At 39.6% G+C, this 19,758-nt stretch overlaps 1 protein-coding gene across 5 annotated transcripts in view; it reads left to right on the top strand.

The window, feature by feature from the left end:
• ntm (neurotrimin) overlaps positions 1-19,758 on the top strand; it is a 492,772-nt gene that overhangs the window by 459,692 nt on the left and 13,322 nt on the right. For 2 of the 5 annotated variants that reach the window (XM_061961918.2, XM_061961917.2), the window contains 3 exons: positions 1,264-1,384; positions 6,006-6,157; positions 17,191-17,226. In XM_061961918.2, coding sequence (XP_061817902.1) covers positions 1,264-1,384; positions 6,006-6,157; positions 17,191-17,226 — 309 coding nt within the window. The remainder of the gene's footprint in view (positions 1-1,263; positions 1,385-6,005; positions 6,158-17,190; positions 17,227-19,758) is intronic. The other 3 variants (XM_061961919.2, XM_061961920.2, XM_061961921.2) reach the window with 2 other exon arrangements.

Raw genomic sequence — 19,758 nt, forward strand, 5'->3', positions numbered from 1 at the left:
GGAGTTGGGATCGCAGTCACCACGAATATAATTCACAACAGTAATGCAGTGGTTCTTAATTATTTTCTGTTATGACCCAACAAGCGTAGAAACCAAGTCAGTTCTAGTGGACACCAAATGAAAACAGTGAGACTGCCTGAACAAATTATATCTTAGTTTTATAAAAATCATTAAAAAACTTTAGACCTACGGGAAATAGTCAAATACTTTAAAATAGTCAGAAATGATGGCCAATTTTACTCAAAAGAAGTCAACAAAATTACATTTGTTATTGAAACCCAATGTGTCACATTATTGGCATTATTTGAGAAACACTGCAGTGATAGATTGATATCCCCAGCACCTTTCGATGTTCCCATGCTCAAAAAGGCATGTACAGACATGTCTGAAGTTTGACAATCAAGCCTTGTCTGTTGCCTCAGACAAGGCTTGAGAGAATCGAAATGGGCTGTGATGACACCAAAATATTGGTCTTCGGTAAGAGCTCGAATCGTGTTAGGAGACAGAGAAATTGTAAATTTAAACACAACAACACCATCCCTAATGTCAAACATGGATGTTGAATCATTCGGTTGACCCTGGTGACCAACTGCAAGAAATGTCTGACCTCTGTGCTTGCCAAGAAAGGTTTCTTACTGGTACTAAATCATGTTTTGCATTGGGATCAAATACATATTTGTCAGGAACTTGCATTGTGGTAGTTGGCGTGACCCCAGGATAAAGAGACATGAAGTGACTTTTGGGTAAAAAGGCGGTTTGATATGCAAAAAGACCAATAGCCACACTATGAACATTAGCCACAAAAGATGTGAGGAAGGCGACAGTGATAGATTAACCCTTCTGATTAGTGGTCAGAGGCAGGTGAGTCCCCTAATCATTATTTAAGTGCAGGTGTGAAGAACAGCGCTCAGAAACAGTGGTGAAGTTACTACAGGGCAAAACAGGAAGTGGAATAAAAATAAGAAAACTCGACAGGAAGGAACATTAAAAACAGGAAAACAACAAATACTGTATTTAACCCAATCTAATACAAATCATTATTATTATTATTTCATGGTATTTTGTTCTGTCTCTCTCTGTTAAGGTAAACCTTCCAATAACATTTTGGACTGTCCATATATTTGTACAAGGTAGTAAACTTACAAAATCAGCAGCGCATTTATGCTGATTTTGAGTGTAAAAAAATGAATCAATACACCCTTACAGCAGAAATCATTTTGTAAAGTTATATGTTGACCTCATCGTTCTTTGTGTTGCTTGTAGATGCTCCATCTGTGTCTGACGGAAGAGATGTTGGCGCTACGCTGGGCCAAAGGGGAGTGTTGGAGTGTGAGGCGGATGCAGTGCCTGAGGCCGATTTTGAGTGGTATAAAGATGACAGAAGGTAATGGGTTAATTGTAGGGCTGTCAAGTATTTTTTATTTATTTTTTAATCAGATTAATCACCCTTTTGAACTGTAACTATTCATGATCACAGGTTTTTATTTGCTTGCATAAATAACATGTACTTAAGAAAATACCCCAATATTTAGATGTAAATAAAGAAACGTTTTTTTAAATGTTTTACTGAACTGCAGGTAATTGATTTGATCAAAACTTGATGATAGTAAGTATAGTAAGAATTTAGTGTACATTTTGAAAGTCTTTGCAATAACGTCGCAAACATGGTACAGTTACTAATCAAAAATGTAGTAAACTCACTCGTAAACAACCTAAAATTGTGCACTTGTGGGATAAATAAAAGTCTATCTTATCCTATCCTATTTAAATCTGCATTTACTCCTATTTAAATGTTTAAACAAACAAGCTTGTTTACCACTTCAGATGACAATGCTGAGCTCTTTTTTGGTACAATGTGACCCCTGCTCGTTGTGTTTACTTACACATGTCCAATGTTTTCTTGTAAGCAAAATAAATTCACCTCAGCCAGTAGTTGCAACTTGATGCCCCTGTTTGTGTCTGTAATTGTGCCTCACCAAGGTATAATATGACTAATCAGCTGTGGTGATATGAATGACATCTTCTTGCTGGACTTGGTTTTCACAGATGTGAGGTGTTCTACATGCGCTGGCTGCTCGTTTAGCAAAGGCATATGTTTAAAGGGGAACATTATCACAATTTCAGAATTGTTAAAACCATTAAAAATCAGTTCCCAGTGGCTTATTATATTTTTCGAAGTTTTTTTCAAAATTTTACCCATCATGCAATATCTCTAAAAAAAGCTTCAAAGTGCCTGATTTTAACCATTGTTATAAACACCCATCCATTTTCCTGTGACGTCACATAGTGAAGCCAACACAAACAAACATGGCGGAAAGAACAGCAAGCTATAGCGACATTAGCTCGGATTCAGACTCGAATTTCAGCGGCTTAAGCGATTCAACAGATTACGAATGTATTGAAACGGATGGTTGTAGTGTGGAGGCAGGTAGCGAAAACGAAATTGAAGAAGAAACTGAAGCTATTGAGCCATATCGGTTTGAACCGTATGCAAGCGAAACCGACGAAAACGACACGACAGCCAGCGACACGGGAGAAAGCGAGGACGAATTTGGCGATCGCCTTCTAACCAACGATTGGTATGTGTTTGTTTGGCATTAAAGGAAACTAACAACTATGAACTAGGTTTACAGCATATGAAATACATTTGGCAACAACATGCACTTTGAGAGTGCAGACTGTCCAAATTTCATCAATTAATATATTCTGTAGACATACCCTCATCCGCGCTCTTTTCCTGAAAGCTGATCTGTCCAGTTTTGGAGTTGATGTCAGCAGGCCAGGGAAGCTAGGGTCGATAGGGGGTTTAGCTCGCTCGTCTGCGGGAACAAACTGCCGCCATTGCTTGCTGTGCTACCGAGGCCCGTTGTCCCTGAATTGCTCACACACTCCGGCAGATTCAATGGGGGTCTGGCGGCAGATTTCTTTGACTTTATCGTTGGAAATGCATCTGCTTTGAGTGTCGCAGGATATCCACACATTCTTGCCATCTCTGTCGTAGCATAGCTTTCGTCGGTAAAGTGTGCGGAACAAACGTCCAATTTCTTGCCACTTTCGCATCTTTGGGCCACTGGTGCAACTTGAATCCGTCCCTGTTTGTGTTGTTACACCCTCCGACAACACACCGACGAGGCATGATGTCTCCAAGGTACGGAAAACAGTCGAAAAAACGGAAAATAACAGAGCTGATTTGACTCGGTGTTTGAGAAAATGGCGGATTGCTTCCCGATGTGACGCCACGTTGTGACATCATCGCTCCGAGAGCGAATATTAGAAAGGCGTTTAATTCGCCAAAATTCACCCATTTAGAGTTCGGAAATCGGTTAAAAAAATATATGGTCTTTTTTCTGCAACATCAAGGTATATATTGACGCTTACATAGGTCTGGTGATAATGTTCCCCTTTAACTTAACTGTGGTACTTTTGTTGACAACACTGATGCAGGTAAACTGCTAGCGTAGCGTTCTCTTCTGCTTGTTAGAGATGTAGCATTCATGCTATTGGTAAGTGTTTTGCTTTAAGTTGGTATTTTTAACTTGATGTGCACCGATGATAAGAATGTTTGTCGTTGCAATACCAACAAGTTACCTCAGTTTTAAGTGAAGTTTTGTTTTGAAGCAAAATTGGCCGCCTCTCATTGTGATCGCAGACTGTGTAACAAAGTGTGCGGCTTCTGGGTCAAGCCTTAACCCAAATGTGATTAATCTTCACTTGCATGATAAAATGCTTTTGTTTTTTTATTAATCACATGTGTCAACTCGTTAACACAATGCGTTGATCACTTATAAAGCCCTTAATCACAAATGTCTCAAAGGGCTGCACAAACCACAACAACATCAGATCCCACATCAAGAAAATAAAAATCTCAACTCAATGGGACCAACGAGAATTCTTGAAAGGGACCGCAGATGTGGGGGGCCGCCTCTTGTGTGACCGTTGCAATGGATGCGGGGTGGATACAGTTAATAACGTGAGAGTCCAGTCCATTGTGAGGCCAGCAGGGGATCCTCTTGTGTGTAGACAAGTCAGCAGCGCAGAAACGTGACCAACTGACGCATAGAGCAGTGGTCCGAGCTTGAAAAAGCTAGTGCCTCCTCCGTGGAGCTGATCTGATAAACTTTCCACACAGGAGAGGGGGGCAGAGCATAAAAGAGAGACGGCAGATCAACTGGTCTAAAAAGGGACCTATTTAAAGGCCTGTGGAACTCTGCAAGCTACCTTAAAATACTCCAAGGTCACTTTGTTATGGGAGACGCACTGCATACTGTCAGTAAAATAAGAGTTAAACAAAGAAAAGGCTAAGTCTGACATACCAATACGTGTTTTGATATGTGCTAATAGAATGTTATGATTGACAGTATCGAAATTAGCGCTATGATCAAGTAGCAGCAACATGGACGACACATCAGCATGCATTATTGTTGTAGTTAGAGATGTGATTTGAATGGCTCTTTTAGGTGAAAGATGAAAATCAACTTACAGTTGGTAGCTGTTCGTCTGGGAGCCGTTTTTTATGAAAATGTAGACACAGCATCTGCAATTGCCCACCCGACTGGGCGAGAAAATTAGTCAAGGGAAACAGCATTTGGATTAGCTTGTATATATATATTGATATATATTAGGGGTGTGGGAAAAAATCGATTCGAATTCGAATCGCGATTCTCACGTTGTGCGATTTAGAATCGATTCTCATCTTTAAAAAATTTTTTTTTTTAATGTTTTTTAAATTTTTTTAATTTTTTTTATTTTTATTAATCAATCCAACAAAACAATACACAGCAAAACCATAACAATGCAATCCAATTCCAAAATTGGAAAAATTGAGAGAAGACACAAACACGACACAGAACAAACCAAAAGTAGTGAAACAAAAATGACTATTATCAACAACAGTATCAATATTAGTTACAATTTCAACATAGCAGTGATTAAAAATCCCTCATCGACATTATCATTAGACATTTATAAAAATAAAAATAAAAATAACAATAGTGTCACAGTGGCTTACACTTGCATCACATCTCATAAGCTTGACAACACACTGTGTCCAATATTTTCACAAAGACAAAATAAGTCACATTTTTCGTTCATTTAATAGTTAAAACAAATTTACATTACTGCAATCATTTGATAAAGCATTGTCCTTTACAATTATAAAAGCTTTTTACAAAAATCTACTACTCTGCTTGCATGTCAGCAGACTGGGGTAGATCCTGCTGAAATCCTATGTATTGAAGGAATAGAGAATCGTTTTGAATCGGGAAAAAAATAGTTTTTGAATCGAGAATCGTGTTGAATTGAAAAAAAAAATCGATTTTGAATCGAATCGTGACCCCAAGAATCGATATTGAATCGAATCATGGGACACCCAAAGATTCACAGCCCTAATAAATACATATATATATATATATATATATATATATATATATATATATATATATATATATATATATATGTATATATATATATATATATATATATGTGTATAATTGTTATATTTGTTAAATTTTATTCCATGTATTTATTTCATTTCGATTCACTTTTTTGATAATTTTTTTGGATATGCAAAATAGTTCAATAAAATTGTGTATTCACATTTTTATTATGTCCTAATTTTTATTGTAGTTGTATTTGTGCTTTTTAGTACATTTAATCCTTACTTATTATTTGCAGGGATTTTTTCTCTGTTGTTAGACTTCACTGTCACAGCATGGGGATATGGCACCGCCTTATGGAATGTTTACTATAAACAAAACTATAACCAATATTTCAAAATACAGTAATTCCTACCAATAGTGTAATGTTTGTGGTAAATTTTAAATGTGCTTTATAAATAAAGTTGATTTGATTTGATTTAAATAAAAATTAGTCTGATCCACATTTATCTTACAACTGTTACCGTTGATTGTTACCTTACGTTGCAGTTTGCATCAGTTTGCTTATTTAAACGTGCATCAAAGTTAGTTAAGAATGTTCACTCTTTATGCATTTTCTTTTTTTATCAGAATCTCGAATGGCTTTGACGGTTTGGAAATTGTGAACACCGGATCACTATCCAGACTGACGTTTTTTAATGTGTCTGATGGAGACTACGGTAACTACTCTTGTGTTGCTGTCAACAAACTTGGGAGCTCCAATACTAGCTTCCTTATGTATGGTGAGTATATTTATGCTATACATACTCTATGTGTAGGATTATGATCAGTAAATTACATGAAATTATTTTTTATACTGTACGAAAAAAACAAAAAAATTGTTAATGTAGTCTAAAAACATGTGAATAAATGTGATATAATTTGCACTGACTTCATAAAAAAATTACACCATTATTTCCAACTTTAAATAATAATAATTTTTTTAAAGACTTAAATAAATTATTCAGCACAACCAAAAAAAACAATATACAGTCGTCCCTTGCCACATCTTGCTTTAAAATTTGACATATTTTTGGCCTAAATTAAGTGTTAAATACGGTCTTATAAGTATTACAGTGCAGTATTTGTCTTAATTTGTATTACGCTGTGGCGACAGATAAAAATATTCACCGAGCGGGACTTCTGTCTCCGGGTTAGGAATGAAAAATGCTAACAACACGGTGGCTACTTTTGTATTGGCACTGTATCTTTGCCGCAACAATCAAGTGAACCAACTTTTCGCAAAGGAACTTTTTGATGCACTTTTTATTTGACGCCTAGCACATCTCCACATCGGTGATGTTTTGACGCAAGCAATTTTGAAAGACAACAGCGGTCGACCATTGTCGCAGGACTTAATGCTAACAAGACTGCTATCAACTATTAGCAGCATGTCTGGGCAATGATATGTTGACATGAACTTTGTTTATTTCTTCATCGTTGACGTCCTTTGTAATGATGTAACAGTGATCCTTTGTCATGAGTGATGTGGAATGACAACAGTGAGGGAAAACGCAACGACTAACGACCACAGCTGTCTAATTTACCATGAATTGATTAACGTGGACCCCGACTTAAACCAGTTGAAAAACTTATTCGGGTGTTACCATGTAGTGGTACGAAATATGTACTGTACTGTGCAATCTACTAATAAAAGTTTCAATCAATCAATCAATCAAGTCAGACTGTCAAGTTGACCAAGTTTCCACATTCCCTTAATTTCAGCAAATGTAAACCCAGTTCTAAGAGGAATTACCCAGAATGTGATGAAGTAATTTCACGTAGTGGCGGGGCGACAGCCATAGCAATGACGCTTCTATGGATATTCCTGGCTACCGGTGTGTACTGTAATCTACAAAGCTGGGTGAACGAGTGAAAAGTTGACTATATGGGTGGTATTTCAAGTTTAGAGGGCTATAATAATGATTAAAAAAATCTGTTTGAGTGCATCATTAAAATATGCAATTTCTTAACTTCGCGGTCATGCCTGGAACCAATTAGCTGCAATGAACGAGGTACGACTGTACGCAAATATAGCAAAACCCTGTTTTCAGATATAGCCAGATTTCTCTATAGCTCTTTATGATGAAATATAACAAATTGTAGTTGCATTAAATTAGACAAAAGGAGATTAATTATTTCACACTCTAGTTAATATTTATATTATTTGTAATTTAGGCATTTCATTTCAGTGTTACAATGGTGGTTTTTTACACGCAATAAAAACTGCCCCATTCACATGTCCACCGAATTAATATGGTCATTTAAGAAGCACTTCTTCATAATAATAAGAAGTGTTTTTTAACTAGAATGTATTTTTTCTGTATTACTTTGTTTTTTGTTGTTGTTTCTTTCTTTTTTTGGGTGGGAGGGGGGTATGGGTGGGATATAAAAAAAATATTTTGACATTTAGGGCAGACAATAGATATATGATTTGTGTGAATATGATGTAATGGATAGGAATGTCTGATGCTGGATGTCAATAAAAATAAATAAATAAATAATGTATTTTTTCTAAAAGCAGCGTGCTGATAAAAAAAAAATCAGCGGCACATTTAAAAAAATACAAATAAACAATAAGAAAACCACACAAAACAACACACACAAATAACAGCAAAAATAGCAGCAAAGCACACTAATAATGTGCTTTGTTACCTATAAAACAAAGCTGAGATGCAGTCTTTTTTATATATAATTTCTTAGCATACAGTATCTACATTGGATTGGTTCTAGCATTTTAAGAAAATCAAATCCATTAAAACCAACCTTCCTTAAATGTTTATGCCACCTTTTTTTTTCGTGCAGGAAAAGGAACATTTTAGACTTGTACTAGTAGAATTTCAACAAAGTAACTACTTGAGTACATTATTTTCAAACATTTTAAATTGTGGTTCCAACATGATGGAGTGGCAAGACGGGGAGCAAAATATATAAGGGGCAGTGTGCATTGTGATGCGTTCACGTACATATAGTTCAGTATTCTGCTTTGCACCAAAGCACTTGTTGAATTATGAATTTGTTCTGGGCTCACAACTCTCTGCCGGTTTCCAAAAGCTTGCAATTTTTTGTGGTATAATTTTTACTTGCTGAGATGGCCTTTAAAACTTTAATTAGCGGCCTTTTCTTGTTTTTGTGTTGTTGACGCTCACAATTACAAACAGACATTATTGCGTCTGGTTGTGTGATGGGTTCTTTCTGGCTGCAAACTGACTTTTACTTACCTTGTTCTTGGGTAGCTGTGTCATCACGTCATAATGATTACGTCTCCAATCAACCAATAAAATAAGTTTGCAATTAGTAAACATATTCCATCCATCCTATTTATTTTGTTAAATGTCCGCTTCCAGACAAAAGCAATCAAGTTTCTTGAGTGCAGTTACTTTTGTTTTAAAATTTTCCAATTGATGGGAAAAATGGGGATCTCTCAGCCAATCATTAAAAAAACACTCAAAGCTTTTTTTGCATGAACGAACTAAGAAGATAATACCGCTTTACTTTTTCTTGAGCATTAATATAGAGCAGTGACCAAAAAATGAATCATTGTCTATTACCGTATTTTCCGGACAATAAAGCGCACTAAAAATCTTTTTCATTTTCTCAAAAATCGACAGTGCGCCGTATAACCTGGTGTGCCTATTGTACGTATTATTCCGTGTGCTTACTGACCTCGAACCAATTTTATTTGGTACATGGTGCAATATGTGTGACCAGTAAAAGGCAGTCACACATAAGAGATACGTGTGTAGTGCAGGTTGGGGTCTGTTCAATGAATGGCGCTAGCAAGTACCGGTAATTTAGCAAGACCAAAACTTTCATGTTTCGTTGAGAATGTAGAACATTACACACAGCGCTCAAAAATCTCTCAAAATGTTTTAATACGACTTTGGTAAGATTCCAAGCCGCACTGCTTGATGGATTGTCGAAACATTACGGCTACCGTTGTCAGACGTACTGTGCTTTAACATACGGGTATTACTATGGTGAGTGTACAGTAAAAGGACCCCAAAATGGCACCTATGAGGAGACATAGTATCTAGCGTTTTGTTTCACCCTATTATGCAAAACCAACTTTTCTTAGCAACCTACCTTGTTACCTGCTGTTGTGTATTTGGGATCTGCATAAGTCCCAAAAATGTGCTCGTGTCCACCATTGTAGTCTGCACCGTAGTCAAAAAGCTGCTTCTTTTTCTCGATGCTCTTCTTGTGGAGCTTTCATCCTCCGCTGTTGCCATTTCTAATACAAAGTAGCATGTAGTTCGAACTTAATCCGTCAGTAGACTCGCTATGGAAGCGCTAAAAACTACAACAAAAGATGACGGGGAGCAGACCCTGTCGAAGTGGAACCACGTAAGTTAGACGCGACCAAAAAGCAGCACATCCTGAAGAGATGGTCAGAATGCAGCATAAAAACACTTTGACCATCATTACATTTTGTATAGACCACAAGTAAGTGTTTTAAATGTAAAAAAAAACAATCATAGTATGACCCTTTCAATGTGCCTTGTGTATGGAAATAGACCCGCTCATCGGCAGTGCGACTTATGGTCTGAAAAATACGGCAGTTAGTTTTTCCTATGACAAAGCATAATAAATGGTATTTTTATAGTGCCCAGAACACTTTGATATCTGGAAAAAAAAGCTCGGCCGCAGCCTTGGGAACCTTAACTGTACCAACTGAAAAAAAGCTAAACGGGGTAAAACATATGGCCGCTCCTCTCTTTTTCAAGCTGCATTGGTGAGTTTGCAATACTTCCTGCTGTCTTTTGCAACACTGTTCTTTTCTTTGGTTTGTGCAGAATTCAGACTTGTGCAAGAGTCAACTAAATCATTTGCAAGCAAAATATTCCTTTATTTATTCTTAGTCCTTTTGTTTGGTGCCACCAGGGTTCAGGTGATTCTTTGCACACTTGACCAAACGAGGCACTGTCAGGCCAATGTTACTGTAGTTGGTTTTAAAGTTAAAGTTAAAGTTAAAGTTAAAGTTAAAGTACCAATGATTGTCTCACACACACACACTGGGTGTGGCGAAATTATTATTTACCGGAACCAAAAGCTTAAAAAACCTGAAACTTGTTGCCAAAATCACCTCACCGCCTGACACTGAGCCTCATTTACTAATATGTAATAGTACATAATCAGTGAGGTGTTTCATGAAATATGTATTTTTCAAAGTGACTCAAAAATGTAGAATATTTATGAATGATTCTCATATTATCTAATAAGAACACGCAACTATGAATTTTCAGAAATGATATGCGACAAGAGCACACATATTCCTGTTTTCTGTGCATTGTATAAAGTCAAAAACTACTTGTAGGTAGTGGCTAACAAAGCAGGTAATGGGGATTCATCTATTCCGCTAATAAAGCTCTAACATCCAAAAATCGCTGGCCTTTTCTGGTTGAACAGGTGGAACTCATTACCTCTTAAGGCCCAAGCTGTTTGTTTACATGCTTTTTTTTTTATTTCTCTTTGCTATTTGGGCTTATTGGACTCTAATTAGAATAAAAACTAAGAATCATCTTTTGATATGATGTACTTAGTCCATAAGTAACAAACGTGTACTTCATGTTTAGTGACATGCTAATTCTTATTTTTACACTTTTTTTTTCCAAATTCCATTGTATGTTTTACTCTTCTGACACCACCAGATGGCAGTATAAGTGTCCACATAAGCGGCCATAAGACCCCAATTCAGTAGTGTACACAATTTTGGAAATAAGAGCTACATTTAAAATCAGCCAGAGCTTACCTGAACCGTGCCATTAAGGTTGCAAACCGTGCTCACAGTCAGAAAGTGCAGGACTTTTTTGAAAACCCTACAAACACTGGTCGAATGTGGCAGGGCATACAGGTCATCACGGACTATAAAGCTGCCCCCTGTCCCTGTGACAACAGTATCAGCTTCCTAGATGACCTTAACAACTACTTTGCAAGGTTTGAGGCACTTAACACCACTCCGGCGAGAAAATCCATCCCTCGCCCTGATGAGCAGCCAGCCACTCAACCTGGATATAGCGGATGTCCGTAAAACCCTGAGGAGAGTGAACCCCCAGAAAGCACCGGGACCTGATGACATTCCGGGCAAGGTGCTTAAGGGATGTGCAGACCAGCTGGCTGGGGTTCTCACAGACATCTTCAACATCTCGCTGACCCAGGCTGTGGTACCATCATGTTTTAAGACGGCCACAATCATTGCAGTGCCAAAAAAAAACACAATCTCCTCCCTCAATGATTACCGCCCCGTTGCACTCACCCCCATCATAATGAAGTGCTTCGAGAGGCTGGTAAAGGAATATATTGTCTCCAGACTTCCCCCCACATTCGACCCATACCAGTTTGCTTATCGCCCTAACCGCTCCACAAAGGACGCCATCTCCTCAGCACTCCACCTGAGCTTAGAACATCTGGAAGGAAAGGACACACACGTGCGGATGTTGTTCCTGGACTTCAGCTCAGCATTCAACACCATCATCCCGCAGCACTTGGTGAGCAAACTGGCCCCCCTTGGATTCAGTACCCCCCTTTGCAACTGGCTGACTTCCTCACAGACAGACCCCAATATGTGAGAGTGGGCAACAACACCTCCAGTGCCATCTCCCTGAGCACCGGCTCCCCCCAGTGCTGCGTCCTGAGTCCGCTGCTGTTCACGTTGATGAACCATGACTGCAGCGCCAGGTCCACTACCAACCACATTGTGAAGTATGCGGACGACACGACAGTAGTGGGCCTCATCCGTGACAACAATGACATGGACTATAGGGAGGAGGTGAAATAATCTAGTTGACTGGTGCAGAACCAACGACCTGGTCCTGAATGTCAACAAGACCAAGTAGATCATCGTTGACTTCAGGAAGCACCAGTCCATCCACGCTCCACTCTACATCAACGGCACAGCGGTGGAGATAGTAAGCAGCACCAAGTTCCTGGGGGTGCAGATAACTGACAATATAACCTGGTCCCTACACAGCGGAGCTCTTGTAAAAAGAGCTCAGCAGCGCATGCACTTTTTGCGTCGGTTGAAAAGAGCACAGCTCCCTCCCCCCATTCTCACCACATTCTACAGAGGCACTATAGAGAGCCTGCTGACCAACAGCATCTCTGTCTGGACTGGAGCCTGCAATGACTCAGACTGGAAGTCTTTCCAGAGAGTGGTGAGGACAGCAGAAAAGATCACCAGGACTCCTCTTCCTCCTATCCAGGAGATCGCAAAAAGCAGCTGCCTGACCAGGGATCAGAAAATCTGCAAAGACTGCTCCCACCCCCACCAAGGACTGTTTTCACTGCTGGACTCTAGAAAGAGGTTCCGCAGCCTCCGAAGCAGAACCTCCAGGTTCTGTAACAGCTTCTTCCCTCAGGCCGTAAGACTCTTGAACGCATCATAATTAAATTATCCCCTCAACTTCCCCCAAAATGGATTAACTCACTGGAATGAAAAAAGACAATATAACATCCATCCATAAATGTGGGCACATGTGAAAAAGTGCAATATATTTATCTGTCTATTTATTTATTTATATATATTTATATATATTTATTTATTTTATATATATATATATATATATATATATATATATATATATATATATATATATATATATATATATATATTTATATTTATATATTATTTATATATATTTATTTGTTTATATATGCACCTTATTGCTTTTTTATCCTGCACTACTATGAGTTTATGTAACGCAATTTCGTTCTTATCTGTGCTGTATAGTTCAAATTTGAATGACAATAAAAAGGAAGTCTAAGTCTAAGTCCAAGTCTAAAAGGTGCTGTCTACGCATGTGGCCACTAAGCTTTTAGAGGTTTAAGGTAGAATATTGTGTATAAGTCCATTCATGTCAGCAATTCAACTTCAAATGTAAAACTAGTATGTGATATTAACTCATTAATAATAATAATAATTGTTATTATTATTATTATTTTTAGTCTAAGCGATAAAGACCAGGTGATGCAGTTGTGCAATGACATCAAAAGAGGCCTACTGGCGATTGACAATACCCAACTTCCTGGGAAGCTCAAGTCCTGGTGCCTCCAGTTCGGCTTACTACCCCGGGTGATGTGGCCCCTGGCAGTGTATGAGGTGCCCATCTCAACAGTGGAGAAGCTGGAGAGAAAAGTCACCGGTTACATAGAAAAGTGGCTTGGAGTTCCACGCTGTCTCACCACCATAGGCCTTTACGGTGACAGTATCCTCAAGTTGCCCCTTACCAGTCTTACAGAGGAATTCAAGTGTGCCAAAACACGACTGCAGTTGACCTTGAATAAATCCAAAGATCCAGCGGTTAGGGAAAATGCACCAACATTGGTTTCAGGGCACAAGTGGACACCAGCAAGAGCAGTTGAAGAGGCAACAGCAGCTCTCAGACATACTGACATTGTGGGGAATGTTCAGCAAGGTAGAGGAGGCCTTGGTCTTATGTCTAGTCGCCCTGCTTGGAGAAGTGCCTCTGTGCCAACACGGAGGAAGATGGTGGTGGAGGAAGTACGGCGTCAGGAAGAGGCCTTGAGATGGGCCAAGGCAGTCACCCTTGGCAAACAGGGTCGGTGGACTCGGTGGGAAGGCGTTGAAAGAAAGAAGTTGCGCTGGAGGGATGTATGGGTCATGGATGCAAGGAGCTTAAGCTTTGCCATCAGAGCTACCTACGATGTCCTTCCGACCCCAACCAATCTCCAGCAGTGGTTTGGCGAAGATCCATCAGGCGCCCTTTGTGCAAAGCCAGCCTCCCTCCGACACATACTCACAGGTTGCAAAACCAGCCTCACTCAGGGGCGATATACTTGGCGCCACAACCAAGTTTTGAAGAGCCTTGCTTCCACACTGGAGGTAAAACGATCCAACATCAATGCACTACCACCACCAACATCTAAGACCTCATGGAGAACTACCTTTGTCCGTGAAGGGGTCACAGTTGCCGGGCGCAAGGTTAAGCCGTCAGAGAGAAGTCAGCTGTGTCCAGCACGCGACTGGAAGATGCTGGCAGATGTTGGCAAACAGCTGATTTTCCCCACCGAGATCGCCACTACCACTTTGAGGCCTGACCTAGTGCTCTGGTCCCCTTCCCACAAAAAGGCCTTCATTGTTGAGCTCACTGTACCCTGGGAGGAATCCATGGAGGAGGCATATGAGAAGAAATATTTGCGGTATTCCGAGCTGGCCGCGGAAGCTCAAAATCGCGGCTGGAATACTGAAGTCCGCCCTGTGGAGGTTGGGTGCAGAGGCTTCGTGGGAACCTCTACCGCAAAACTGCTGAGGGACTTGGGAGTCAGGGGTCAGTGCCTGCGTACAGCCATCAAAGCCGCATCTGAAGCAGCCGAAAAGAGCAGCCGGTGGCTCTGGCTGAAGAGGAATGACCCCAATTGGGCCCCCAACTAGTGCATCAGGAGGTATGCGGTCAGGCAAATCTGACTCAGGGAACCAGACGCCCCTGCCATGCATAGTTTCCTGATAGGTCTGCCAACAAGGTGACTTTTATGGCTAATTGGGATTGGGTCGCAAGCTCAGGTCTGATCATCCTGTAGCTGGCCGCCTCTGGAGAGGGTGTATAGTGTTAAAGGCCGAAACACCCAATGACCCAGAGGAACACTACTGATGATGCGCACCCATAAATTGTATCCGTCAGTTCTTCCATTCACGTTCACTGTTCTAGTCATTTTAATGTGTTAAGTCATTTTATGCATTTGTGTTTCGCACAAGAGGTAGAACATCTCACTCTCTGTTTTCTGGAATCTTACATGCAAAGTGACATATGTCAAACTTTTATTTATTTTTATTTTGAGGATCATGGCTTACAGTTTGTTTGATTTTAAAACACCACATTTTCTGAGCTTTTCATTTCAAGGTTTTCATATGCTGTAAGCAATAAACATTATATCAAAAGGTTTGAAATACCTCATGTTGCATGTTATGAGCCTGTGTCATATATTAGTTTCAGCTTGTAAATCTAAACAAACCTTTGCAGGGTATATTTTCTAGGTAGATGACAAAGATTTTTAAAAGTTTCAAAAATGTTATGAAATGCTACATTCTTGTCTATGTTCCACATGTTTTTTTTGGTTCTGTTCTAAACAATTGTTTTTCATTTTTTTAATTATTTTTTTATATTGTGTGCCTCTTAAGACCTCACTGTTGGCTTTGTAAGGTCATGTTAGCTCTAAACTAAACACAATTGATGCTAATCCATGTATTTGTTATCTTTTTTTTCCAAATAAGAATCGGTAAGAGAACCGATGAAAAAAATAATCGTTAAGCAGAATCGAAAGTGGAATGTGAACCGGGAAAAATCAGTGCCAATCAGTGCAGCAGAAGCACTCAATATTTATTGGCATGGTGTTCGGGCTTTATCTTCCTCTTTTTTTATTTTGTTCTAACAACTGCCTGAATAAAGCGGGAAGACTACAATTTAAATTTAACGGTAGCAAACACAGAATTTGCCCACTCTTCTGTTGTTGACGGAAGTAGTGTTCCTTGTTATGTGTTTGTGAAATCAAAGCGCCCAGGAAACAAGTTCCGGTAATGCTTGACATGCCCAAAATATTGTAAATATTATATGATTATGAATGTGCCTGTTACTACATATCCAATTTTGATAGAGGTTTTTGGATGTTTTTTGAGGGCTTTATATGCAAAATATACTGTCTCATATCACCGTTGCCTACATTGTTAGCTGCCTCTTGCTAGCAGTTTTTTTATGATTTAAACTGCACAGAAAAGAGAAAAACATGTGTTTCACATATGGTTTGTGGTTGATGGGCAGAAGTCTGGAAAAAAAAAGTGCAGTTCCTCTTTCATGGGATTGGGAACTGAGTCATAGCTAGCGCCTCACAGATCTGCGAATGCTGCTATGTGAATAAATTGGTTATACTTATATAGCGCTTTTCTACCTTCAAGGTACTCAAAGCGCTTTGACACTATTTCCACATTCACCCATTCACACACACATTCACAAACTGATGGCGGGAGCTGCCATGCAAGGCCCTAACCACGACCCATCAGGAGCAAGGGTGAAGTGTCTTTCTCAAGGACACAACAGACCTGACGAGGTTGGTAGAAGGTGGGGATTGAACCAGGAACCCCCAGGTTGCTGGCACAGCCACTCTACCAACCGCGCCATGTCGTATCCCAACTGACCATCGCCAAACGAGACCAAATAATATTCATCTCAGTTTTTTTTTCATCTATTTCTTGTAAAAGCACTTTAGCATCTGTTAAATCATTACATGAACAGTTCCCTTAAAAGACACTTGATCAGCATCATGCTAAAAAAGGCAGGAAAATACTTCCCTGCTGTTAATGTTATGACGTTGCCGGTGGTCACCCATTTTTTGCTAGAAGAATTGCAATAAAATATTGTTGCATCTCTGTTACACCAAATTACATATACCGATAACGGGACCGATAAAATCCTAACGATATACATTCCTAGTTCATGGACGTAGTCAATAGGTGAAAACTGCCTTCCCCAAACAAGACAGTTAACAGGAAAATCGGTATAAACCTTTAATTTTGCTCCCCAATGTTAACACTCCAAAGTTCATAAGTATGGTGTTGGTAAATGCCACAATGTTTTGAGGAAAACGTATGTACATTTATTTAGAAACCTTTGACGTTAATCTCTGACTAATCTATTTTCATACTATTCAGGGTACTTGTTTATGAGTTAGCAGACACAATGGATATGTCATGGATACGCCTTCTTCACAGAAGTGTCTCTGTTTCCTATGTGTTCCTGTGTATGTTTGTTTTGTCCCCCCTTTGTAGTGGTAATCCAGCCCACTAGCTCCACGCTATTGCAAGGTTAGTATTCTGGAAAGACTTGCTAGATCTAGCACTCAACAGCATGCTAGCCCACGACACCTTGGCCATTTTCACAGACGCAAAGGACAAGCCATAAAAGCAGAATAGCTGAAGCGTAGACACACATGTATACATGTATATACATGTATATATGCATGTATAAGTATTTGTGAAAATGGTCAATACCAGTTCTTTTTTCTGATTGTGTTTCATCTTTCTTCTCTGCCAAATGAACCAACTCGCTGTGTGACATGACATCATTTTCATTTTTGCATACTCTCGCCGATGTACTGTAAGTATTCATCATCTTAAAATAACATCATGTATGTAACCTACAGTACTACGTCTTTGTGTGTGTGTGTGCGTGTTTGTTTTGTGGGGCGAGCCTCTGCCAATTTCCCTCTGCTTGTGCCTTTTATCTACCCTTCAGGGACAAATAACCACATTTTAATTGAATTTTATCGACCTTTGTGATCTTTCCCTGTTTGGTTATTACTGGTGTGAGCTGTACATTACAAAGCAACCACATAATTGGAACAACAAAAACACGCAAATGTATGCGCTTTAATTTGGACTGAAGAATAATGCTAATACAAATTCGCAGGATTATGGATGATCCACAATTTCGGGCTAATTGGATAGATGCATAATTAGAAGTGTGGAGTCAATGTTGCAAGCTCAAAATAAACATTTCCAGTCTTGTAATTATATTTGACAAACCTTGTTGCAGAAGCCAATGTGAAAAATATTATGGATTAGTTGTTGGTAGTAAATTAAACACAAGCACGTGTTATATTTCTATAAATAATGAAATTATTAATAGCAGTAGTTAAGACCTTTTTGCGATATATACTTACACTACATACCAGTGCTATTCAACTGGAGGTGAGGGGGCCAAATCCGGCCCCGGGATGACACCATAACAATCCCCAGGTTCAGTCCCAAACTCGGGAGACAAGCATTCATGCAGAAAATTCCTAAAAACACTACAATGCTCCTGTTGTATGGAGGAACTTGGGCCACTGCAAACAAATTGGCAGAACCTTGCATTGACATTTTAACCTTGCTACCAATCATAGAAAACTTGGGTCCAAACTTGTGTTTAACATAGCTTAGGCATTCTTTAAGGCACCCCTTTAAGTCCTCTCCTTTTTTGGATTTACAACTTTTGTTTTGTAATGTGATATATGCAAGTAAGGTGTTGGTGTAGTGTGTCTATACTTCAGAAGCAGTCAGTAGTCAATTGTTCAACGTTTTTAGTTATACTCGTGGCGTTCCTCAAGGTTCCATTTTAGGTCCCCTCTTATTCATAATTTGAGCTATTCAACTAATGGCCTGTGAGTTCAGTTAAAGGCCTACTGAAATGCGATATTCTTATTTAAACGGGGATAGCAGGTTCATTCTATGTGTCATACTTGATCATTTCGCGATATTGCCATATTTTTGCTGAAAGGATTTAGTAGAGAACATCGACGATAAAGTTCGCAACTTTTGGGCGCTGATAAAAAAGCCTTGCCTGTACCGGAAGTAGCAGACGAGTAGCGTGACGTCACAGGTTGTGGAGCTCCTCACATCTGCACATTGTTTACAATCATGGCCACCAGCAGCGAGAGCGATTCGGACCGAGAAAGCGATGATTTCCCCATTAATTTGAGCGAGGATGAAAGATTTGTGGATGAGGAAAGTGAGAGTGAAGGACTAGAGGGCAGTGGGAGCGATTCAGATAGGGAAGATGCTGTGAGAGGCGGGTGGGACCTGATATTCAGCTGGGAATGACTAAAACGGTAAATAAACACAAGACATATATATACTCTATTAGCCACAACACAACCAGGCTTATATTTAATATGCCACAAATTAATCCCGCATAACGAACACCTCCCCCCTCCCGTCCATACAACCCGCCAATACAACTCAAACACCTGCACAACACACTCAATCCCACAGCCCAAAGTATCGTTCACCTCCCCAAAGTTCATACAGCACATATATTTCCCCAAAGTCCCCAAAGTTACGTACGTGACATGCACATAGCGGCACGCACGTGCGGGCAAGCGATCAAATGTTTGGAAGCCGCAGCTGCATGCGTACTCACGGTACCGTGTCTGCGCATCCAACTCAAAGTCCTCCTGGTAAGAGTCTCTGTTGTCCCAGTTCGCCACAGGCCAATGGTAAAGCTTGACTGTCATCTTCCGGGAATGTAAACAATGAAACACCGGCCGTGTTTGTGTTGCTGCAGTCGGCCGCAATACACCGCTTCCCACCTACAGCTTTCTTCTTTGCTGTCTCCATTGTTAATTGAACAAATTGCAAAAGATTCACCAACACAGATGTCCAGAATACTGTGGAATTTTGCGATGAAAACAGACGACTTAATAGCTGGCCACCATGCTGTCCCAAAATGTCCTCTACAATCCGTGACGTCACGCGCTGACGTCATCATACCGAGACATTTTCAGCAGGATATTTCGCGCAAAATTTAAAATTGCACTTTAGTATTGGTATTGGCATGTGTTGCAATGTTAAGATTTC

This window comes from Nerophis lumbriciformis, linkage group LG09, assembly GCF_033978685.3.
Source record: "Nerophis lumbriciformis linkage group LG09, RoL_Nlum_v2.1, whole genome shotgun sequence".
In the NCBI taxonomy this organism is placed as follows: domain Eukaryota; kingdom Metazoa; phylum Chordata; class Actinopteri; order Syngnathiformes; family Syngnathidae; genus Nerophis; species Nerophis lumbriciformis.